Raw genomic sequence first — 24857 nt, 5'->3', positions numbered from 1 at the left:
CTATGCCAATTAAAGAATTAGGTGCGTTACAGGTCTGTTAAAGAACAAAATCTCCTTGACAGATACGGGGCGTTAGGAAAAGACGCCAAAACCCACGACCATTTACTGTGAATTTATGCTACTGCAAGCAAATACATCAGGATCCCGATATAGAAAACGGATTATTGATATGTATGTTCCCTTCAGAAGGGAGTCTCAGGAGACCCATTCCAGATTTAATGATAATCCATACTCCCCTTCAGAAACGGTGAACCAACTCTCTGATTTCCCCAGGACTGCCACAGACGCATGAATCGATGAGATGCCATCACAGCCCGGCGTTCTGGATGCCGTAAACACCACTTAGAACTGGGAACGGCATAAAACTCAACCACAGCGCACGAGGAGTCACCCCCTCCCACCTTTCTGTACGAGCATCTGCCCACCGTATCCAGCGCAGAGGCGTCCGTGCCACGGCAAAGGCGGGGAGATGTTGCTGGAGCCTCTGCCCTCTGATGCATTACGGGAGGTTAAGGGAGAGCCTGGTTAGGAATGGCAAAAGTCAAATATCAGGAGAGAGGTGAGGAAAATACCCTTAGGAGCGATGATAAAGAACCGACCTGTATAAAAACTGCCACTCCTCCTCGAGGAGATGTTCTCCTCTGCTTTCAGAGCTGCGCTTGTTTGTGTTAATGTATGCACACACGTGCGTCGTGTTTTCAGAAAGCCTTTCACATTAAACTCTCATTTCTCCTCCACAGCCATTCCACAGTATTTCTCTGGAATGCATTAAACAGCCCGACTGAACAACGCAACCCTAATTAGTTTGCAAACCACACAGCTCACCTCTGAGGGCGAGCAAAGCCCATGTAAATTCAAGCGAATTGGATCCGACTGTCCTAGGAATAGTTCTCCAGACGAGTGCTGCTTGAGCGTGGGATCTCACAAGTTGCTCTCACCCTCCGATAATAACTTCCAAGTAAATTTCACTGACAACAGCAGGGAATTGAGAGACATAAAAACATGTTGCAGTTTAATACTCTACGATGGGTTATTTTATACAATACAGAAAAGCCCATTTGGTCATTCACTGAAAGGAGAGGTCATCTTGTTCCTAGCACATATTCCCAGCTCACGCGCTGTAAGAGCAAACGACGCTATTATCACCAGGTTGTACAGCCCGCGTAATGCCTCGTTTAGGTACGTCGCACTTTCAGGACCAAAAGCAAAAGAAACCTTTGCGAAGGTTTAGCAGTGATGTCCCAGGGTTTATGCAGTAATTGAATAATCTAAAATTTCCATTCCTGTCCTCGTGGACTAATCTGTAATAGTGTTAAGGGACTGTTATGATAATAATTAAATACAAGTCCTGCATACAAAATTGATACTCTGCATCTCCATCTCCACGAGGGAGTTTCTCTCTTAATAAGATTTAAATCAAGTTTTACCTTTTTTTTTTTTTTAAGGAATTCATAAAGATTAACATATTGTACTGAGATAACACAGATATATATGTGAGAGAATAAGATATTTCAAATATATGAGCTCTGGCACATTCGTCTTGTCCTCTGATCTCTCCGAGCTGAAATTAGTGGTGCCAGACTAAACCAAGGCTGACGAAGGACCCTCGCTGACGAGCCGCTCCCTCTGCCCCCCGGCACAGGAACAGGAGCATCCCCCCGACGGATGCCACCACCGCTGCTAAATCTGTCGGGATTTTGTAGAACATCAGGCTCCTGCCTGTTCCTTGGCAAAGCCATGGCGCAGGCAGCGCTGCCCATGCTCAGACTCTGCCGGGCACGGCTTTGCCCCGAGTCCAAGAGAACCCTTCTCTCCAGGTTCTCCTCGGGCCCTGGGGTTTGGGGAGACCAAAATATCCTCAATGCAGGATAAAGAGCAACAGAATCTGTGCCGACCTTTCAAAATGCGGGGACAAGAGGGAAATTTACTATAAAAATATGACCTCGTTTTAATTTTAGCAGCAGTTTACTATGAATTCATGTGAATGTGCCGTTTATAGGCACCTGGAAAGGTTCAGGCACCAGAAAAGGCAAACGCGTCAGCTGAGCCAACCGCCGGCAAAGTCGGAGCAGCACCAGTCCGGAGTGATGTTAAAGCTATTTCAACACTCCCCTTACTCTTATTTATTAGTTAAAAATTTTAATTATATGAATTGATTAGGAACACATCACCAGGGATCCTAATTAATTAGAATTTTAAAAAGGATCATGGACTGGAGATTTTTAATGGATTCCACTAAGAATTGCACAAAGAGGTGTATTAAGGGAAAGGCCAAATTAACTTCTCCTTTCTGCTTTATCCAGCGTTTTCTAACAGGATTGTGCATCAGATTAACCAAGTAATATCCAAAGCCCTCATGTGACGCTAACCAAGGCACTAGCTTGAGGATTTCATGCAGTTATCATTCAACATCCACTTTTTATTCCTCTTATTTCTTATTTCAATTAGCGTATTCCTATTTAGTTTCTTCCTTCTCTATGTCCTAAATTTGCTTTAGCTGCATTGTTCATGCTCACCAAATCCCTCTACATAGTACTGATAGGCATCAACATCCCCAGGTATCTGGTGTAAACTTTTTGTTTCAAAATGCATTTTTTGCCCTTCCCAAAACCTGGAATGATGCAGGAACTATCACACTGATGACACTCAGGAAGTGATTAATTATTAAATCAACTAATACAAATCCCTTTTCAGAACTGGCTGGTCAGTAGTTTCACGGGCCAATGTGTTTCTCCTTCTTGCCTGTTAGCTGCAGTTTCCAAAGCTCTGTTTGGATGCTATCGATGCTCTTGGCTGTCGGCTTTGCAAGTATTTTTCCATCAGTGCGACGATGATACCTATTTATCTTCTGGCTGCAAGAGTCGCTGAGATGATCTGGCAGTGCCACAAGGCAGACAGTTATTTCATGCCCTGTTAAACCCTAATGTGGTTAACTACAGTATCACTCCAACTTGGAAAAAAGCCTTTTTTGTTGTTTTATATCTGTTGCCTATGTGTCCAAGTAAAGAACATTGCTTCCCATTAGGATGGTATCAGAAACAAACCCACAGCACTACCCGTGAATTAGTGCGGTGTACTGATCGAGTAATTAAGGAGGTTAAAAATACACAGTTCTGCCCAAGCAACACTTAGAGGTCAAGCAAATGAACTTTTTCTGCGTGGTTCAGAGGGGAGACGGGCAGCAATCGCTCAGATGCCGGCTCGGCACGGGACGGGGCAGCGAGGGGCCACTGGGTAGGGCAGTGAGGGGACAGCGCAGCAGTGCGGGCGACTTTCCTCTGGCTTCAAAAACCGCAGACATGCCTTCAGGCACACTCGCTATAAGAGGTGTTTCTGCACTGGACCCCACTCTTCCAGGCCCAGATTTCTGCGGGAGTTAAATTTCAGACCCAAATCCCTACTTGCTTGTTCCTGCTGTTTTCTTTTCTTCTGTCTTTCCATATACAAATTACTATGACTTGAATCACCAGTTCCTTTGTATGCTCTGATACCCAACGGAAAAAAATATTAATTTCTTTTCAACACTTAGATGATCAATCTGGATTTTGATACACCCTTAGCGCTGCTTCAGACACAGATTTATGTGGAAGCTGTGTTCATCCAGTTCTGAGCCACAGCAAAAATTGCATTAATTGTTCACGGTGTTGGCTCAGGGGCCAGATTTGTGCTCGGTTATCGCTTTACCTGCCGCAAGACCCATCAGCTGTAAAACTGGGCACATCCCGCATCTGCCAAAGCCGGGAGACTCCGAGCTGGGTCTGCTGGGCTTGGCAGCAAAGATCGAGGGACAACTTGACAAGAGGGCATAAGTACCTTCTTGGAGATAAAATACCAGGTACTAAAGGGCTCTTACGCTGGAGAAAGACGCAGGAATGTCTGGCTGAACCCCGACACATCCCAATCACAGAGCAAGTACTTTGAAGCTTATTTTCTCAAGTGGTGAATGTGATCGGCCTCTGGTAGAAACCCCGAGAGCTGCGCGTTCTCCAGCTCCCCATATATCCGATTTCAGATTTGTTACTTTCCAGAAGACACTCTTCAATAAAATAGAAATCACTGGATTCAGTGCAGGGCTGGTGGAGTTAAACGTTATCGCCACTCACATCCACACACTCAGGCACTCTAGGGGCTGATGGCTCAGTCTTTGAAAAATGTCAGAAAGTATTTATTTAACCACGTGTATGTGTGGTAGCCAACGGTCACCACCACCCTCCTACAGGCACACTTTGCAGTGAAGTTTTGGTATTCTGCACTGTTAGGGTTCACAGAAGTTAATTAAATCATGCTCTGCAAACCCGAAACAAAAACAACGCACAATTTCTATTATGCTGACTTTTTTTTGGCTTGTCATAATAAAACATTGTTATTGGATGTAAAAATTATGGAACAGAGTTATGCCTCTCTGGTGTAATATAATGCAATCCATTTAATACTATTTTAAACCCAAAAACCTCATTAAAGCAGACAGAACGTAAGAATGACAAATCACCCAGAAGGAACCTGGAGCACAAGATGTATTCCAGCCGCTCGGCCGCTTCGCATCCCCTGCGCTGAATTCGGTAACACCGCAGGCATCAGAAAATCCAGCACGACCCCCAGAGCCATGCCGAACCGTCACCCAGGCGCGAGAAAGACAAATGCCACGCAAAATGTCTGCCACGACGGGCCCAGGGGTGAGGTCAGAAAGCCTGGCTTAGCCCAAAGTCCAGCCTGAAAGTGATCGGACACGCCTCGAGACAACGGGCTGGGCTTTGCCCATCACCGAACAACACCGATTATTCCAAACGCTGCCAACTGTGCTGTGGTCTGCCTGCACAACTGGGCGCAGCTTCCTACCTGTAGTGATGCACCCAGTCTATTAGCTGCAGAAATCAATACAGCTTATACAAATATATACCCTTCCAGCTTTGCTATTCATCTGCCAAAATCAGAGTATTTCTTGACGACACAGCTACATGCCACACTGACACATTTTAACACCCTTTTACCATTCTGGCCCCACGTTCAGTATCAAATGCAGGGAATACAGCCCTACTGTCTTAGGAACTAAGCTAGGCAAAGCTCTGCAGTTGGACTTCTGCTATCCGAAAATGTAATTCCCATTTAATAAAATATAAAAGAAGTTAAACAAAAGTACTTCTTATCCACGTCTGTGCAGACCTTTAACATCGGCAGTGATTAGTGCAATATAACAGCTCTTTCCTCACACAGGTGGAGCTTAAGAAAGAATAGTTGTGTCAAAGAACAGTTGCGTCAAACAACGACATGTTTTAGAACAAACAGGCTTATTCTAGAAATAGTGGCAGGTGAAATCATCCAAATGAATTTCTCCGAGTGGCTAAATATCATCAGAAGAGCAACGGTCTCCTCCAAAACACGCCTTGAAGCAGAGTCTCATTCTGGTCTGAATTCAGCAGAAATTCTGCTTCTGCATACTGTCAGACCAACACTTCACAAGCATATGGAAAATTACGGTAATTGCTACCAAAAACTAGCTGGCATTCTGCAAGAATCAAATCTTATGCATACAAGGCTTACACAATAAAAAAATGCTTCGCAACCCACCCCGTGACGTTTGGTGACCCTTGTGAGGTGCCTGTTAGAACCAGCACGTGTTCTACCACAGACACCCGGCGTGACGACGCTTCAGCACCTTTCTGCCACCCGAAGCTGCACAGCCCCAGGGCAACCAGCAAGCCGTAACGCAATCCGAGGCGACGCTACACGCAAACTTTGCTCAGAGGAGTAATAAAGAACACGCATGTATTGGAGGAGGGGGTGGCAGCTGAAAGTCAGCAAATACTCGTATTTGTCTGAATGTGTGGACGACTCCACTTTGAACGTACCTCGGGGAGCCGCTGCCTGCCAGCGCACCCACCCCCAGACCCACCCCCGCCATTCTCCTACCTCCACTCCTTGGACTTTCAGTTTCATGTGATCCTCTCTGGTGGTCTTCCCATCTTTCCTTTTCTTCCAGCAATATCCATCTTTCCTGTATTTCACCTTCTTCCTGTTGTACAGGATCATAGAACCATTCTGCGGTCTGAAAGCAAGAAACGGGTTCGAATTACATAAAGAAAAAAACCACCCTAAGGGAGTTTATGAAGCAATGTACAACAGACCAGCAAACACCTCCACAGAAAAGCAGTATTCTGTATTTGGCGTAATATAAATTTTCCACCTTTTGTTACTGTTAACTGGATTAGCTGATGTTTAGCCATCTGAAAAATTTTTACTTGAGAATCTTGTACCTAATGAAGTAAGTGTGCCAGTGAGAGGTTTAAAAAAAAAAATAGCCAGTGTTTTCACAGGATATATTATGATTGGGCTCAGCTATACGCTGAAAACTAGAAGAAAAGAAAGTTTCAGGGAAAAAAAAGGATTGTTATATTGATATTATTTCCTTCTAGACAATCTCTTGCTTTTAATGCATCAGCAGGATTAGATAAGAACCCCCCCAGCACAGCACCAGAGTATGGATGTTGGCTTAAAAAGGCAATAAACAAGCAAAGAAGAATGGAAGGAAAAAAGCATTAGCTTATACATTGGTTTCACTGCTCCTGCTCAGATCAGCGTTAGACATAGAAAAACTTTCTCTCTTCCAAGCACCTCCTTGACTTCAAAGACACATGAAAACATGTTCTGCTCAGAAACCACGCTGATGCTTCAGAATTCCCACGAAGGCACACTGACGCCTGCCCAACAGACAGGACTCAACACCGTTCTGGTGTACGACAGTATTTCACAGAAATGTTTTGCCATCTGCTAAGGCAATACACAAAAGAGGCATTTCTGCCGTAATACTAGAAAATAAAAACCCACAGAGCCCCCCCACTGCAAAGTCAGCATGCATCCGGCGCAGGCAGCAGTGCTGCGGGTGCTGCAGGCACCTACAGCGGTGCATTAGTCACAGTCACTTGGCTTTAGGACACCAAGAACAGAAAGAAAAACAGCGACGTTAGCAGCAGCAATAAACAATTTTCAGAGGAAAGCTCTGGCTGGAGCCTTTTGATAAAGTACAACATTTTACGTGTATAAACAAACCAAATTAACAGCAAAAAGCCTTTCAGGACAGAGTACGAGAGAGTCGTCCCCCCCATGCAGTCCAGACCTCACACCACTCCTCACACCCCTTGACTTAGCAGTCAGCTGTTTCCAGACGGAGCACGGCGATACCTGGAATTGCTAAAAAACCCCACCGAATATTTTCAAGGCCAGCAAACGCAGGGAAGCTCTTCAAATAAGCAAGCCGAATTAAGTGGTTTGTGTTCATGCAATACCGGCTTGTGACTTCAGAGCCATGCCAAAGGTGCTGGAAAAGCATCCTTCTTCCCTCCTGCTTCTATGTTTCAAACAGCACGACGCCATGAAATAAGCACAAGAACAAGCTTCTGCAGGTACTTTCTCCTTATTTTTCTCTAACAAAATACTCCATTTGAAGACAGCCATCTTCACCCATGTTTATCACAAAATAATAGGGCAGTAACATTGATGTAAAAGCTGTTAATTATAGAGTAACTCATCCCAATGCTCCATTAAGTGCATAAAGGCACCTTACTACTGAGGAAAACAAGCTCATGATGGTTTTCTACCGCCATCAGCCAGCTGAAATGACCTAGATCAACCCGTACAACACCCTTCCTCCATCAAAACAAACACCATCCACAATGGCGGGATCTGCTACTAAAAACCCATTCTTTTCCCTTGTCTCTGCATGTAAGCACGCTTCTTCGGGTACATGCAAAAGGATGCCCTGCCTGATTTACACTCAGCATTTGCCCTCCAGAATGCATAGGCACATCACAAATTTAATGAATGTGAATGGGAAACAAAAGTCTTTTTTAGTAGGAAAAAAGATTTTCTACTTCCACATACATTTGCAAGACCTCAATGATCTTTCAGCTAAGTAGTACTTCGTGCATTTTTTTTTACTAGAATAGATATTATAGATATTTTTTCCCACATACATGCAAATATTTATTTCCTGTGACCAGAAACCCAAGCTCCATTCACCTAAACTATGCCTCCTCCTCCTCCTGCCACCCATGTCCCAGCGGCCCAGACCCAAGGGCTCAGTGAGGCTGCTCCTCCTCTCCACTCCTAGCCATCACCCTGAAAACACACACTTGGGTGTCAGCACAACCACGGCAGCTGCTTGACAGCATCACCGATGTGCAGGATTCATGCACTGGAGATATTTCTTATCTTGTTTCAGTGGTTCTTCTCCAAACCAGCAGCTGCTGCACGTGTCAGCTCAGACACTCCTCAAACGCCAAAGATCTGCCCTTGTCGCCACCACGGAGACATGCCCTATGGCTTACGACAAGTTACCTGCACATTTAGGGCAAGTAACGAAAAGACAGTGTGGGAACTGATCTCCTGCCTAGTGCCTCAGCACTCGCACACGCGGCTTTTCAGAAGACATGCACTGGAAACTTTTTGATGCGAGCAAAATACTGCTTTTCTTGCATTCATCGTCACGAGAGCACGTGTGTGAAGGGACCGCAGAGCTCAGCTCTGCAACCTTGCTGCTGGTCTGCAAGGCTGGAATCAGGTTTTTGTTGGTTTATTTCTGCGACAAAGAAAGAACATGTAAGAGGTCACTGGAAAACAGTTAACAAGATTTATATAAACAAAGCCCAATGAAACAAAATCTCTTAAGAATCTCTGGAGCAGCTGTTGATTTTGATAAGAGTGTATTGAGTTGCTTTAAGGCTCATAGAAAGCAAATGGTTTTTAAAGATACCTTCAAAAAATGAGAGATAATTTTAACCTGATATTATACATTGCCATTATATTTCACCTGCTGTAAGAAAGAACAGACAGGGAAGATCTCCCGTGCTTATCTCCCTGGCACAGAAACACAGCCAAGAGCAGCTGGTTGATGGTTGTGGGAAGGCTCAGCAGATGAGGTCCACGGGGATTCCCAGGGAGCGACGGCTGCGACTCCAACCCAGGTCTGCTCCGGAGGTTTTGCAGCTAGCCCGCATTTGAGGATTTCATTTGCAGCTTTGTAGTAGAGGGGTTGGAAGCGCACGCCCAGGGGCTACCCCAGGACTGCAACCCTCTGCAGGCGCGGGCTTCGGAAGCCTGCAGCAAGGCAAGGTCGGCTTTCCTGCACATCATCAGACACAGAAAGCAATCATCTCCATCTGCACTAAACTCCACCTGGAACCACCGCAATAACAACAAGTACTGGAACATTAACGGCAATTTACTTGATTTGATTAGCTACTACTTTGCAGCTACATAGTGCTCTTTTCATTAATGCAGGACTAAATGGAAAATAATAAAATAGTATCTTAATATGACGGTACAGCTGAAAGCAAGCAAGCCAGAGCGATCTAAACCCACCGAGAAGCCGGTCTGCGCTTGCAGCGCGAGGTGTTGGTGCTGCTGGAGGGGTCAGCGGACCCCCGCAGAGCCTGGCTGCCGCGGGCCCCCCTCCATCGTCGCTCCCGGCAGGCACGGCTACAGCCCGGTCCTGCAGGCTTTGCACCGCGTACGGCAACAAGCGGAGTGGTGGCTGTGAAATGGCAGCACGGCCTCTCAGCAGGTCGCCTCGCCGGTGCTCGCTCTGCGGCAAACACCAGGCCACCCCGCTCGCTCACTCCAGCCGCTTCCCCGGGATGATGCTGAAAGGTCTACAGCATTTCCCCCTCCACTCAGAATAAATGTGGTGGCAATGAGGCAAGAAAGAGTGTGTTGCTCTTACAAAACAGGCAGCAAACAAAACAAAAAGGACTGGAACATGGAGCAGAGCAATCCTAAAACGTGACTCCCCCCCCCCCCAGCAGCGAGGAGATGAGCTCTTTGCCTGCCTTACACACAGTAAATCACTGTATTTAATTTAGGCTGGGAACACCAACAGGGAAACCTTCACAACCACCGCTGCTGCTGCTGCCCCACGAGCAGAGGTGCGCACCCCGTCCCCAAGCCCACCAACCTCCCTCCGCAGATCCCCGTGCGCCCAGGTGCGGCGGCGGGACCTGCCCCGGGTGCCAGCAGCCGGGCTCTTCGCTTGTCCAGTGCCCCAAAAGCAGCGCAGGGGCAGACGCCGGGGCCCGGGGACAAGGGCGGCCAGGCTCTTGGCAGAGACGGTGCAGTTATTGCTGGTCCCGCTGTGTGGAGCTTGCAGGATGCTCTACTTGCTTACAGACCCAAACAGCACACAGCAAAGTTACAGCTCTGAATTTCCTCTCATTTATGAGCCTGTGGCATTTAAAAGCTGCCTGATCTCTATTTAGGTTTCTTGCTTGTGGCCTAGGGGAAGGAGGGGGAAGGACAGGAAGAGTAATTGCAGAGCAGAAAGCCTTTTGTCTTAAGTATTGATGAGATTTGAGATGCTTCCCTCCCTCTCCCCCTGTTATTTACCACCATGGCTCTCACATAAATTGCCACAACAGCATGAGCTACTTTTGCCCAAATTGTTCCTGCTACAACTGGGAAAAGAGATACTAAATTCCATTTTCAGACTTGTTTTCGAAGCAAACAATCACACCCTGCGGCTGATGGGTCTCGGGACCTGCTGGGTTGCCTGGGGCTACCCGGGGCTCCTGAGGATGCTCTCCTGCAGCTCAGGACTGGTCCAGGACACCGGATAAACAGGAGCTTCTCTCAGTAACGCAGGGAGAGGCGGCAACAGAGTGCTTGTACGGGCAAGAAACAATGGGGATTTCCATGGAAGATCTTCCAGAAGTGTCAGGTTCGGATTCAGCACCCAGTGCAGCTGTGCATGCTTACCTTCAGCCCCAAGTCCCGTTCTGAGGGGTTTTGATTGTTTGATATAAAGTCCCTTACTTGGATAGTAAGAATCTAAACCAGCTCACATCTTATCATGAACACGAACCAGATGCAAGGAGGGAGTAAACAGAAAACAAGTTAAGATTTGGGTATTTTGGTGAACTGAGGCTTTGTATCTGCTTCTCCATTGCGCTCATAAATTAAAGTCCCTTTGGCCTAAACGACCATGATGTTCCCCTAATCATGTTACTGCAATATTAATAAGGCTGTTCAATGCAGCCAGTTCCCTCTAAATTGTCACATCAAGATTTGGTAAATGTCAGACGTATCATTTAATGAAAACTCTGTTTTACTGCCTAGGGAGCGTGGGTTGCCGAAAGGGAATTGTAAATATTGCAAAGCCAAACACGACTCTTTTCCCAGGACAATGGAATAAGATCAGCCAGAACCCTTCCTCGAGAAGGTCCGTGGCTCCAAAATTGATTTTTTATTTTATCATCTTATATTTATTTCAATTTCCTGCCAAGACGGATATTTAAAGCAGCTCAGTTCTTTACAATGAAAACACAAAATCAGGTGCGAAGCTGCTCACGGGGGCCCTGCCAAAGCCAGAGGCATCAGCAGCCTCAGAGCTCGCCACCAGCCCAGAAAGTGCAGCAAACGGCATCTCTGCAGCAAAATAAACATTGTCCCAGCAAGTTTCAGGTCGCAGCAGTGGGGTGAAAGGCTGCCTCGGCAAAGCTGGGAAATCCTCACCCAGTGAATGCTGCAGGACGGCTCCACGCTGCCAGCGCACGCCAGCCCCAGAGCCGGAGGGCGACGGCAGCGACAGGGGCAAAGCAGGACGGCAGGAGGGTGCCAGGCACCGACGCGGACCTGTACGGCTGCATGAGCAGCAGCAGCCCCCGACAAGCAAGGGACGAAGCCTCCCTCCCGCCCGCTCTCCCTGCCCCTGCCACACACTGCACTGAGAAACGGCTCCTGCTAACAGTCTTGATCACCCGATTTTTTATCCTGTGTAACTGTTAGCTTTATTTTCTCTGGCTATGAAGTTATCATGGAGCCAAGGGACAGCAGAAGGGGACTATCTTCCCTTTTCTGAATCTATGCACGATAATAATGAGAAATTAACTTCTGCTCTCCCAAAGGAGCAACCTACTGATGCAGAACCTGGCTGGGAAAAGCTAGAGTCTGGGAGGAAGCCCTGAAAGAGAGACAGAGCCTTGCGATAAATCATCGCACTGCGTCATTGCCCTTGTTTCCCAATGAACACAAAGTCCTTGAATCTGCCTTCATCCTGAGAACCCTAAACTCCTCCCACGGGTGTAAAACAAGGCAGCAGCAAGCACGAGGGACACCTGCTCCGAGTAGATGTCTTGCTGGAAGCCAAAGCCACATCAGAGCTCGCAGAGCGCACCATGTCTGCACCCCGGAGTACCGCCTGATAGGAGTTTGCACCCCGGAGTACTGCTGGACCGACTGACAGAGTCGAGGTCCAACGCGCTGACGCTGCTCACACTGCACCCCAGCTAATCCCAGCAAGCACCAACACAGGAGTCATGGCTAACCACGCCTCCGCCTTCGACGGTTTGGCGTTAGCTCCTAAAAGAGGCGTGTGATCTCTCTCCTGCTGTCCATGTCTGGAGAAGCTCCCCAGATCAGAGGTAAAACAACATGCGAGTCGTGACACATCCCGCAACACGACATTACTGCGAGCCGGTGCTATTACACGCTACTACGTATTTCTACTTTTTAGCCTCCAGACTCGCAAAACACACGTCCTCCTCTTGTCGCACATCGCCTCGTATTACTGACAAGGAAGCGAAATACTATCAAGAAGACTAAAACGAAGAACCTCGCTCTACAAAAGAGCCGAGGCAGCCCTGCCTTACCAGAGGCTGTAGGGGAGAAGCTCACGCAGCAGAGCGACGGGTCAAAGCCCACCGGCGGGCTCCACCGACCTCCATGCACATCCTTACAGCTCCACCCAGACGACGTCTGCAATACAAGCATGGGGCACCATGGAAGGGGAAGGTGGCTCCAGAAACAGTTACCATTGTAAGAAACAGTCTGCAAATACTGGAAAAAAATCATGCCTCAAAATATTTTTCTCAAAAGTTAATTAAACTAAAGAGAGAGGACTGAGAATACGATACTCATGGGAAATCACTTTACCTCTTCGAAAACACACCAAGAAAAATTGTGTGTGGCCAACACAGGGCACTTTGAAATAACACAGAGCATACATAATAACATCTGAAAAGACTGACGCAGGCCTGTAATTCCCTCATCTGATACTCAGGCAATTTGCTTAAAAGCATCATCTATTCAGTTTATATCACTGACTCGCTTTGCTTCACAGGAAATCGCGTTCGGTCGGTTCCCAGCCATACCCGATGGCATCGGTCTCTTCCAGCTCTCACCCAGCAGCAGAGACCCGTCGCCTGTGATGTGCCCCCCTCCCTGCCCACTTGTCCGAAGGGGGACGGAGCATGCAGCGCCAGGAGCAAACACTCACGCCAAAGCACTGGCTGGATCTGGGAACAGGGAGAAGCAGCAGGAGTCAGCGGTCCCCAGCACCTCCCATTCCTGTTCGGGCCACCGCCTCGCCAGGCAGCAGCCCGGGGCAGGCTTGGTTTTGTCCTGCAGAGCTTTGCCCCAGCCGAGGCTGCCAGACATTCCAGGGATGGATTTCCAGTCACCTTCTACTAACGCCTCTTCCCCCACCCCCTGCCGTGTGCAGCTTGAAAGCCCTTGCAGTGCAGCCCTCGCTCACAGGGCAGGGAGGGGTGCACAGGGACTGTGGGTTGGGATTGCCCCTGACGGACATCGAGATCTCAGAAACACCTCATCTCTTACTTCTTGTTTTTACAGGGGGGAAAAAAATAACATTCTGATGGCAGAAGTTATTTCTCCCCTGAGAAATGCTGCTCTCTAAGTCTTTATTTGCCTTGGCATTTCCCTTCTGCTCTACCAAAAGCTTATCAAAAGATTAAAGCCCAAATGGCAGGAGGACTCTCGAGCACACAGAGCAGGACGCCTGACCCCGCACTGCGGAGCCAGTCGCCCTCGGCCAAGCAGACGCCTAGTGTCGGTTCGGGGGGTCACCAAGGTCCGCTCGTCACATTAGGAATGGGGTCACCCAGAGGCAAGGGCAGAGGGCAAGCAGTGCCGCACTGCTGCCGCAGCAGAGCTGAAGGATGCTCTTCCACACAGCAGAGTTCTAAAGCAATATTTAGATGGACAAATGTTTGCAGACTTCGGGGAACTTGTCCATCGCAGCTGTATCGCTGGCAGCTCACACATGAACTGGTTTTGGAAACCTTTTTTCCCCCTCCCTTCCCCTCCCAAATAAACGCTCGGCTTTCACCCTCAGGCAACGCCTCGCACTTGCCCTGGCAGAAAAGAAATCCCAGTTGTGTTCAGGCTTTTTCAGTGGGACCACAAACAAAAGAAAAGCCCCTCACAAGAACTTAACAGAGACGTCCAGGCTTCACCGAGTCTGCTGGGGACCCAGCAACACGTCACCTTCCAGGGAGAGGCCACTGCTTTTGAAGTCTCTGTTGTCCTCACTTAAAGTTGAGATTATTTGTGTGGCAACCACAGGAATTCCACACTACATGTCTGAAATTTGCCTGATTTTTGAACTCTGTGGAGGTGAAACAAAAACTTCAGAAGTCATCTTATCTATGTAGGAAGAGATCTAAATCACAAGAAAGCGTAAACATACTGTACATTTCTTGTCTCTAGAATTAAATGTCTTTTGCATTTAAGATGAAAGTGAATTTATTTTGTATCTACAATATTTAAGAAGTTGAAATCTAAAATAACAGACTTTGCAATATTATCCAGAGTTGCAGTTAACGCAATGGCTAATCCCATCAAGGGGACATTGATTGGTGTCTAGATGCTCCTTTTCATAGCAGCAGTAGGCCATAAAGCTTAATCCTTACCTCCTCTTTCCAGCATGTAGCCTCCATGTTCATCAATAAAAGTAATGCTATTCATTAAGCATGGGAGTAATTACCTACGGCTCCAACAAACAGGACTGAACAAGTGGGTGCCAGGACAAAGCTGGCTTTTGTACCGCATCACAGGACTGTTCCTGGGCTGCCAAATAAAGCTTGTCTGTAAAATCAGGATAAGTTTTGAAGACAGAAATATAAGCTACAAAGCCCTATAAAAGCACTGGGTACTTTTTTTGGTGCGTGCCGGGACACCCGCTGATGAATCTTACCCCAAAAGCAGTTCCTTGGGGCTACTTAAGGAGCGATCAGGACGCCAGTGACGCAAAAATGCATCCTGCAGATACTTCTGATTGCACCGTACATCACTATGGAGATTAAACCAAGTAGCATCTGGAGCTCTCATGACTTAGGCAGGACCAAAGGCTGTCCTAAACCGTCCTCCCAACAGTGACAGCTCTGCGGCACAACGCAACCGGGCGCAGATCCCGCCAGCGGCGCAGACCCTTGCCCGTGCCCCCGCGTTGGCCTCAGCAGGCTGCGGTGACGGGGAGCCGTGGGGCAGCTACGGGGCAGGCATCTGCACCGAACAACAGCTCCAACCAGCACCACTTCTCCTGTGCTAGGGGACCTATTTTCACAAATGCGCTGGAAGAGCCTGTACGTTTTTGCTCTGCATACTCGTTCTTGACACAACTAGAAAATAGGGAACAGTGATAACAGCACTAATAATAGTAATACAGCTAATAATAGGATTTGACTTCTCAGTAAACATTTACTCTGCTGTCATTTAGTTCAATGGTACCGCTTTTTGTTGCCAAAGAGTGAACTCCACGAAAGATTCATCCAGCATCTTTGCGTACCATGGTTACTCAGCCTGATTAATTCAGCCATCAACAATCCTCTTGTTTTAGAGCCAATCAAAAAAAAATCAGAGAAAAATAAGTCTGTGTCATCAGTGCTTTTGACACAGGAGATGGCCACCTTACCCCTAGCCCTGCTGTGGTTTCCGGAGACTGGGAAGCCAGCTATAACTCGCGTGCGCAGCTTTCCTAACATGACCAGACCAGCGAGCTCTCCTCTCTCCAGCAGCACAGTAAGTCAGAATTTGGTTTTAGCACCTCGTCTGGAGGCTCACTACGCAGAAATATCCTACTGGAAACTGCGCTGTCCCAAAGCTGCATATTGAGTCCAAGCCGCTAGCAACAGTACTCCCAACATTTTTACTGAAAAACATGATACGTCATGTGGTGATGGTTCTGAACTCTACACCAGATTTGAAAAAGAAATTAGAAACAATCTTTATGAACTTCTCAGTACGCCAAGCAATTGAAACCTCCTCATAAAGATATAGGACCAAAGTTAGAATATTAAAATTGTCATTAAGTGGAATGCACACGAAACGCTAAAAAGTCTTTTGGCAAATTATTTCTTGATATAATGACATGCTATAGACCTAAATCTTAGTACAAGGCATGAGAAAAGACAGTTAAATCAACTTCATTCATTTAAATATAATTTTAAAAGAACTGGTGTTCGTCTCTACCGCTCAAGGATCTTTATCAATTTCTTTAACTCTCATTTATTTCTCTTCCTTACTCCCACAGGAATGCCGTTTGATTTATTGGGAATTAGTTCTTACAACTCATGAATGCTTTAAACTGTTTTCAGATTAATCATCCCAATCTCTGTTAGCGTACCGAGGAGAGCCCCTGTTCGATCTGACGTTCACATATACCTGAAGGGCTCCCAGCCCGCTGCGTGCCAGCAGCTGTCCTGCGTTATTGATTGCTCTCTCCATGGAAATGGGTCGTTAAGGCAAGGACCAGGGGCTCCAATTAACTTTTAAAAAACTTCTTTTCAGATGGCCTCGTTCTGCAGGCATTATTTTGGCTGTAGCTCTACCAAAGGTAGATGTCAGCTTTAAAGCGAGGTCATTTCCCAGCACTGTGGCGATACCCACACCTGCAAAGGCTGCCATATTCTTATGGGGGAGAAAAAAAGGGAAGAAAAATTCTATTTATTTAGTTAACTAACTTCCAGTTCAACTCTCCTGCTCATTGCAGCCACTGGCTCAAGGCTAAAAAGGTTTTCCCCAAAAAAAAGCTTTGCCAAAGTGGGGCTGTACCTCGGTTTTGTCCGAAATACCGTATTCCAGCGGAGTTTGCTGGGATGCCACTGGCGCCCATTTCCTCGGACCCCGACAGGCGCGGCCTCCCCCAGCACAGCGGCCGCTGGGAGCTGCGCGGCGTTTGCCGGGGACCGGGAAAGCCTCGGAGCGGGCAGGAGGAGCTCTGTGCCAATGCTCAGAAAGTGCGGAGAGGAAGGAAAAAGGTTTCTGGTTCTCCCTCCGCTAGCAGCACAGGGCTTGGCTCATGACTTGACACACTATAAAAACCTGTAAATATTTGAAAATTGACTAATAACTTGTTAATTATAAATTTTAATTGAGAATCACTTCAAAACGGAATTGCAGTTCGACAGCCGATGAACTTCCAACACTGCAGCCAGCAAAATGGCTGGCAGAACAGCGACGGCAGGCCTCAGCGTGCTCCGGTCACCCGCGGAGACCGGGACGTGCGGCAGCACCAGGACTAACCAAGGAGCCGGGGGCTGGCGAGGCTCTGACGGGAGGGGGTCGACTCCCAGACTTTGCTCCAGCACAGGGCGAGCTCTGGCCCCCACAGACAACGTACAGGCGAGGGCCGGGGGCTTCGGGGAAGACGCTCAGCCTACTGAGCATACGAGGCTTACTGAGCATATTAAGTATATAAGGAACCACGTGTTTGCTCTCTCCCATGTTTCTGAAGGCTTGCGAATTGGCATCTACCAGCTTTCAGAGCAAACGTAACCCCTGAAAACAACCCCGAAGGAGCAGCCCGAGCCCCGGGCACTGCTGGGTACCGAGCATCCTCCAGCAACGGCCATGCCACGGAGGAGTACCCCACCCTGCACGCGCCGTGCGCGGGACAGTGCGGCAGCTGCCGAAAAAGGCAAGATGATGTTTGGCCTGACGGCATAGAAAGAGAGAAAGATGAAGCTACTGAGGTGTCCCCTGCCTGGCAGTGACAACACAGTTCCTCCACTACGCCAAGCCGGCGGGGCGCAACGCCTCTGACCTCGCAGCGCGGATCCCGGGCAGCCACGCTGGCATCTCAGCTGCCCCGGCATCCCGCCCGCCCCGGCAGGCAGCCTCTTCCCAGCGCCCGGGAGGGAGCGGGCGTTCGCTTTCTTCTTCTTGGCGTGCTGGCAAGGGATGCGTGAGGGAGTGGCAGGAAGCTTCCCACAGGGCCCCAGAGAACGCTCTTCCAGAGCAGGGGTTTGCACAGCACTTCAGCTCCGGTCTGGGAGCGGTGTCAAGATGTAAAGGCAGAAAGCCGTCCCCCGTCAGCTAAGCAAGGCACAGCAGAAGATGTGCAGAGCACTACAGGAAGGGCTGGGAGAGGAGACACCGTGCTGCTCATCACCACCACTGGCTCTCTTTCCAGGCAGAAGTGTTCCATGCAATATTGCAGTCTAATAAAAAAACCCATCGATTTACCCATGGACTCAGCTGATTACTGTTTAATAGTGATTATACACATAAATCTGGATTATCCCAGAAATGAGAGGTGCTCAAAGTGATGGACCAGCCAGGAGGTGTTGGCAGGGCCGAGTCAAGCCACTGGCTGAGGGTGGTTTCAAGAAGATGGGGCAACGCGCACTGCCCTGGCCTCGCTCGGAAAAAGCGAACGCTCCCTCTCCTCCCTGGGAGGGTAGAGCTCGGCTGCATCCATTTTTCAAGTGGTGCAGGAAAATTGCTTTACAGGTGACACGAGCCGAGCCTGGACGTGACCTTTGGTGCACAAGCTCTCTTCGGCAGTCCCTAATCGCACGCTGCATTTAAGGCACGCATTTAAACACCCTGCAGCAACCTGCTTTAAGCCAATCTTTCAAACTGACCTCAAGAATATAATCTATTTATTTATATCAATTTAGTTCCATCAATTAATGATGACAAGGCAATTAACTAGAATGCCAGACAGTAAAAAATAACCACATAATACCTTCTTTGGAGGAAATCTATTATGTAATCCCAATCGGTCTTCATTAACACAAAGTATTCCAGTAAAAAGCTAGTAATCTAGTTATGGTCTGTGAAATCTGAAGATCCATAAAGTAATTTTTCAGAATTAAGGGTATTTTTAGCAAATGGAAAGAAAACATTTTCGCATTTTTCCTGCAAACCTTTGCAAAAAATGAAAGAGTGCCACAGCGCAATGTACCAGTACCAAGCAGATTGTGCAATCCCACAAGAGGCATTAAAATAGCCATCAGCACTACAAAGAGACGCAAGGCATCTCCCTTCCCCAAGCTGGTTGGTTTCTGGATCAAGCCAAGAGGAAGACAGCGTCGATTTTCTCCATCCCTCATCCAACACTCGCTGTGCAAAGGTAGAGATGCCAGCACCAGGAAAGTGAATCTCAAACTGCTAACCGCAGCGGTCCTCAAACACCCTCAAACACACTTCTGGGGCTGAAAGTGTTCAAACCAGTGTTCCACAGCTCACTCAAATGACGGCTTCATACGCCGCTCACCCTGGCCAAGAGCTCTGCGTCAGGCAGGGCTCAGGCCTGTCACAACGGAAGGATGCCGTGACGCGACCTGGCCCTGGCTCCTTCCCAACCGTCGCCTTGAAGAACCGAGCAAATGACTCGTGTGCAGAGAAGAGATTACTTATTTGCTCCAAGATTTGATGTGACGTACTTCAGAATTAATACAGCGAGTATTTTAATGATACTAATCTAATTTAGTAGTTTTATATATTAAAGATCCAATTATTAGAACAATTACATGAAAAGCTTACATGAATCCACAAAACCACCAGTTTCACACGGAAACACACATTTTCCAATTTTAAGCCTTACTTGCCTTGAGAGAACTAAACCCAAATATAGAAAACCCTGCAAACAAAGAACACGAACAAATAGAAAGGTACTCAACCACTTCTCCAAAATATGCCAAAGCTGTTAAGCACTCTCAACTCAAAATTTATAATGAAGCAGCTTAAAAGAATCCCAAATTCCTAAAGGAATGTGTTTACAACACAAACTCAATTATTGTCGTCTTCCGATGCTTATCTTTTCTTCTATCCTCTCAGCTCATCCTACTTCTGAATTTAATTACATTACAGTATTTTTACTTGCGATGAAATCACACATTCTTAGATTAATTTAGCCTGAACTTACTTTTGAGAACAGAAAATCTTTTTCTGTCATGCCTTAATTTGAGACCATCCAAGTGAGCACGAATCGCTCTTTAAACCCTGCGTCACGCCCCCCCGGTAAAGCCTGATTTGCCATCCCCAAACCCAGCGCAGTGTACCAGGCACCACAGGGCAAACGGCTGCCAAGCTTCCTTCATGAAACCCTCCTGCTCTGCTCTTCCCTCTGTTCTTTTCTGAGCCCAGGCTGACAGTGAAGAGCCAGGCAGTGACTGTTACCTACGCGCTGGCACCAGAAATGCTGCTCAGAAAGGCATGACCCTTCTTGATTGTTTAAAAAAAGCACTGAAAAAAAATTTAAAAAAAAAAAAGCCTTGTATCTGTTATATATATACCAGATATGTGTATGTTGTGTATACAATTTTTCTGGAAATAATTCTAAAAATTTCGTTCTGGCTATTTACTCGGAAAAAAGCCCCAGCCCTCTCATGAATACTTTCTTTAACTGAATCAATATAATCCAGAACATTTTCATTTAAAAAGCAGAGATTTTTCCACTTGATAGTGGTTCTTTGCTGTCTTTACAGCTGAGGTATTTTACTGTCATTTTAGCTTAGCAGTGACAAGGCCACGTGCCCGTTATTTTCATAATCTATGTAACTGCTTGCCAGAAGATGGAGATGGACAATCCAGATACTCAGAAGTGTTCCAGGGATTGGTACTCACCCCCTGTGGTGTATATAAAATCCTTCTATGGCATTTCCACCTGGTTAACTCCAGGTTTTATGGTGGTAACCAGGGTTTTTCCCTGCGTTCCAGGAAACCCCTTGCAGTGGCCATGCCTTCGGAACGTAACACCTCCTCCTCTCGGCACGGGACGCCGGCGGAGCGCAGGGGACGACACTCCAGCCGTGCCATCCCGGCGCTGGTATGGTAAGCAGGAGCCCGTGCCTGGCATCACCCAGCCAGGGAGAGCAGCTGCCCAGCCCCAAGGGAAACGAACTGTGCCGCAGTTTGAGATGTGCCTTCACTCCTGTTTGCTGTGTCCCAGACGCTCGGGGTTTGCAGCACTCGGAGCAAAATATGGGTTGACGAGGATTTGTCATCGTTACCGACTGAAAGAGCGATCCAGACGTTTCACATTTCCCTAAGTTCACTTACAACGGAAACAAGATTTATTTTAGTGAATGAACAGGCGATGTTCTTGTAATGGTATTTCGGGTCTGCAACAAAGGAGAAGCGTGAGATGAGAACACACCCAACACCGAGCTCCCCCCCCCAGCCGATCGGACCCCCGGGCTCGGCGGGACCCCCGGGCCGGGCAGCGCTCTCCCAGCCGCCTGCGATCCCGCGGGAGCGCCCAGCCCAGCGCTGCCCACCGTGCAAGGACACCCAGCCCCTCCGGGCTCCACCGCAACGTGCCTCTCACCTGCCTCCCACAAACTGCTATCTGACGCAAGCGTCAAATCCTGAGTGCACTTAAAATCGGCTTTCTTAGTGTGCCAAGCCTAGCGACTCAGTCTAATTACTGTAACTGAGTTATAAGCTGTAACTGTGCTAGCACTGCGCAAGATTTTCACTTTCTTCACCAAACTATGATTAATATCAGTAAGAAACTAAGATTAAACGTTAGCTTCCATATAAGCTATATAACCTGAAGGGAGATAAACTAATCCTACTTATTTTGTCTTTTGTATACATTACTGAGAGTGCCCTAACGTCCTTTAAAAGGGCAGAAGCCCCTCTCTAACAGCCACCTACTCCAGCATGTTACCCTTACCACTGCGAGACCATACCTGCCTACCAGCCGGTTTGCTGTTTTCTTCATTGCTGTGACAAGCAGTATCAAACCCCGGAAGAACCTCCAAGTTTCAGGACACAATTGTCCTTGTCCCCATGACCTCCTACGTTCACACCTCCAGGACGTCGTCCCAGGCTGAACCATGGGGCAAAGCCTGGGGTGCTCAGCGCAGCCTACACAGTAAATAACCCAACACCTTTTTCCAATCCAGGACACAGAAATCCTGGATACAAACCACACAAATCCCGACCCTGCATTACTGAATGCACTCCACATGTTTTTTTCTCTCGTACCATGGCTGTCGCCTGTGCAACACAGGAATTTCTCCCATGCCTTCATGAATACAAAGTATTCCCGTTAAAGGTCCAGGTTTTTAGGTTCTGAACACAGCAGAGACTGAAAAGTTCAAGGTATTCATTGTGTCTCCACCCCAGCAGCCACAACCGGCAGTGCTCAGATAAACTGCTCCAGCTGAACGCTCCTACATTGACCCACGCGCGGTGCCGGCTCCTGCGAAGCCACCGACCTTCGGCCTCACCCAGTTTCTACCACGGATGCAATATGCAGATTTAGCAAATGAGATGGGAGCCCGGCCACCCTGCCGACTGCCCAGAATCAAACACCGGTAACGCTGAGCAACAGGACCCACTTCTCAAAATGTCACCACCTCTCTTCCCGCTGAGTTTCACCTCGAACACACATGTAAACTTTTGGGAACAGGCTGGTGTTCACAGCAAAGAAGTAGTACAGAAGCCAAAGACAATAATCCTGCGGCCTGCCCTGTGTAACGGGGTTTTAATGACCCAGAGGAGAGGAGAGGGGACTTCCGAAAGCGGCCCTTGCCAGAACACTACTGGAGCATCTCATGTTTCTGACTGAGACAGCGGCGGCAGGAAGGGATCCCCAATCCTTTTTCATTTAGATAGATATGCACACACCAGACCAGCCACAGCAAAATCTTCCTGGTTTTTCCCCACGTGGTGGTCACCGGCAGCCCGGGCATCTGGACACCGGTGTCACCGCAGCCCAGGCATCTCAGTGCCACCGCAGCCCGGGCATCTCGGTGCCGGTGCCACCGGCAGCCTGGGCATCCCGACGCCGGTGCAGCCGCAGCCCGGGCATCCCGACGCCGGTGCCCGAGGCTCGCCGGGAGCAATGTCCAGACACGTCATGGTACCCGAAACGCCTCTGACATGGTGCGGGCCTTCCACCCGCCATCTCGGTGGCCTCTTACCTGGCGCTTGCCTACCCCGAGGTCAGAGCTCCATTACCCACCCTAATTTCCAACCCCTTCTGATGGAATCACAACACTATTAAGATCTAATGCATTTATCACCAGGACTCTCAGCCAGAGAGTACTAAAACTTGTGAAAGTGACTTTGCAAATTGCCAGCCAGCCACCGAGCTAACGAAGCAGGACTTTTATGGGGGCTGAGGAGTAAAGCCTGCGTTATCAGCGGGCAATCTGCTGTGCAAGGAGAGATCCGGTCTGGAGCAAAAACGCTGCACGGTGCAAGGAACGCTAATCCACGCAGAATCAGGCAACAGAGGGGAAACAGGAGACAGATCTAACTCTGATGAAGCTCAGCTTAGCAAAGAGCTAGCTTGATTGAGAACAACAACGACAAAGTAATAATACCTGGTATGTCATAGTTCTGCATTCATCTGAGCAGGTGGAGAGACTGAACTGCTTCACGTCAACTTGGTAATAGTTCAGAAAGTCCTGAAAGCAAGACAGTTTTTTTGTTTGGTTTGGTTTTGGGGTTTTTTATGTTGGGTTTGTTGGGGTTTTTTTGGTTTTTTGTTTTTTTTAAACCTTAGATAAGGCTTCTTTTGAAGTTGTCTAAAGACTGTATTGCCATTAGTGGCTCCTAAACAGTAGGAAGCAGGATTAATCACTAAAACTATATTAAAAAAAAAAATCTAAAATGCCCCATTTGGTTATTAGTTTGAATGTCATGAGGCCGTTTGGCAGAAACATAACAGGAAAGCAGCACGGAGAGCAGCACAACAAAAGCAACAACCACTTCTCCGATCTGACGGAGCTCCCACGGGAACAACAAACCCCAGAGAAGAAGTGGTCATTGGTCACTTCCAGAGTGTTTCTGTTTACAAAAATCTTCTTGCAAGGGCCAAACATAAGGATTTAAGAAAAAATATTAATGAAAAAAAAAAAAAAGTCCAAGCAGGGTAAAAAATAATTCAGTGAGGGTGAGGGTAGGAGAGCCTGACCGACAAAGTCCTGCTCCACGCCACGCATGTCTCCAGGTCCCTCCCCTGCACCCCTGGGGAAGCGGCCGACCGCTCTCACACCCGATCCCTGCAGTGCTGCGGGCAAACGGGCTCTCTGTGTTCTAAAGAACATCTACGGCTTTCCTGCGTGCCTGACCACAAAGCCCAAGCAGATGATGGGCAGGTCAAACAGTGACCCAAGATAACTGTCACGCCATGTTCCTCGCTCTTAGAGGAGGCTTCCCTGAACTGCAGGGTCAGAGGAGCAGGCAGAGGTCGCAACGTGATTTCTTTTAAGTTAGACAACACAGAACATGGCAAGAATACATGCATTGACAATTCTTCCAGTGCTTACAACAGTTACTGGTGTAGGTGGGGAGGGGCAGATCCTCCAGCACCGGTACAATCCCCAGCCCTCGGCAGGACGCGCAGCATCCCCTGGGGTCGGTGCCTGTGTTCCCCATCACGCTCATCCCCTCCTGCAGAGCCGAGCCATCTTCACAAGCCTCCGGTTACAAAATCTCACCCAGCACTGGGGATTTCGGTGGAGGCAGGTGGACAGACTGCAGAAGTCGTATTAGATATAACAGTCCCTCCAGATCCGGAATCTCTGCAACGGCACTGCAGGCTTTAAAAGTGACTTTTTTTAAATTTCAGGAGTGAAGGAGATGAGAGGGAGGACTGAAGAGAAGGAAACAAACAGAGCAGCATCTGGAGAAGCCTGGGAGTAAAACTGGAGGAAGAGGAGGAGGCAGGGCAAGCAAGCAAGCAGAGCAGCAATTACAAAATTCTCCAAATCTTCTCTATCCTAAATTTTAAACAGAGCACAACACAATGAACCCCTGTTCACTAGTACTGTTATCACAGAGCATAATCTGTCAAGAAATGTTTGCCGAGCAGTTCAGAGCCGGTT

At 48.0% G+C, this 24857-nt stretch overlaps 1 protein-coding gene across 6 annotated transcripts in view; it reads right to left on the bottom strand.

Annotated features, from left to right (window-relative positions):
• Positions 1–24857, bottom strand: part of CAMTA1 (calmodulin binding transcription activator 1) — a 310966-nt gene that overhangs the window by 195939 nt on the left and 90170 nt on the right. For all 6 annotated transcript variants that reach the window (XM_075437588.1, XM_075437589.1, XM_075437593.1 and 3 more), the window contains one exon: positions 5908–6043. In XM_075437588.1, the coding sequence (XP_075293703.1) occupies positions 5908–6043 (136 nt within the window). The remainder of the gene's footprint in view (positions 1–5907; positions 6044–24857) is intronic.

This window comes from Opisthocomus hoazin, chromosome 16 (assembly GCF_030867145.1).
Source record: "Opisthocomus hoazin isolate bOpiHoa1 chromosome 16, bOpiHoa1.hap1, whole genome shotgun sequence".
Classification (NCBI taxonomy): Eukaryota; Metazoa; Chordata; class Aves; order Opisthocomiformes; family Opisthocomidae; genus Opisthocomus; species Opisthocomus hoazin.
This window is presented reverse-complemented; position numbering and strand designations above follow the sequence as displayed.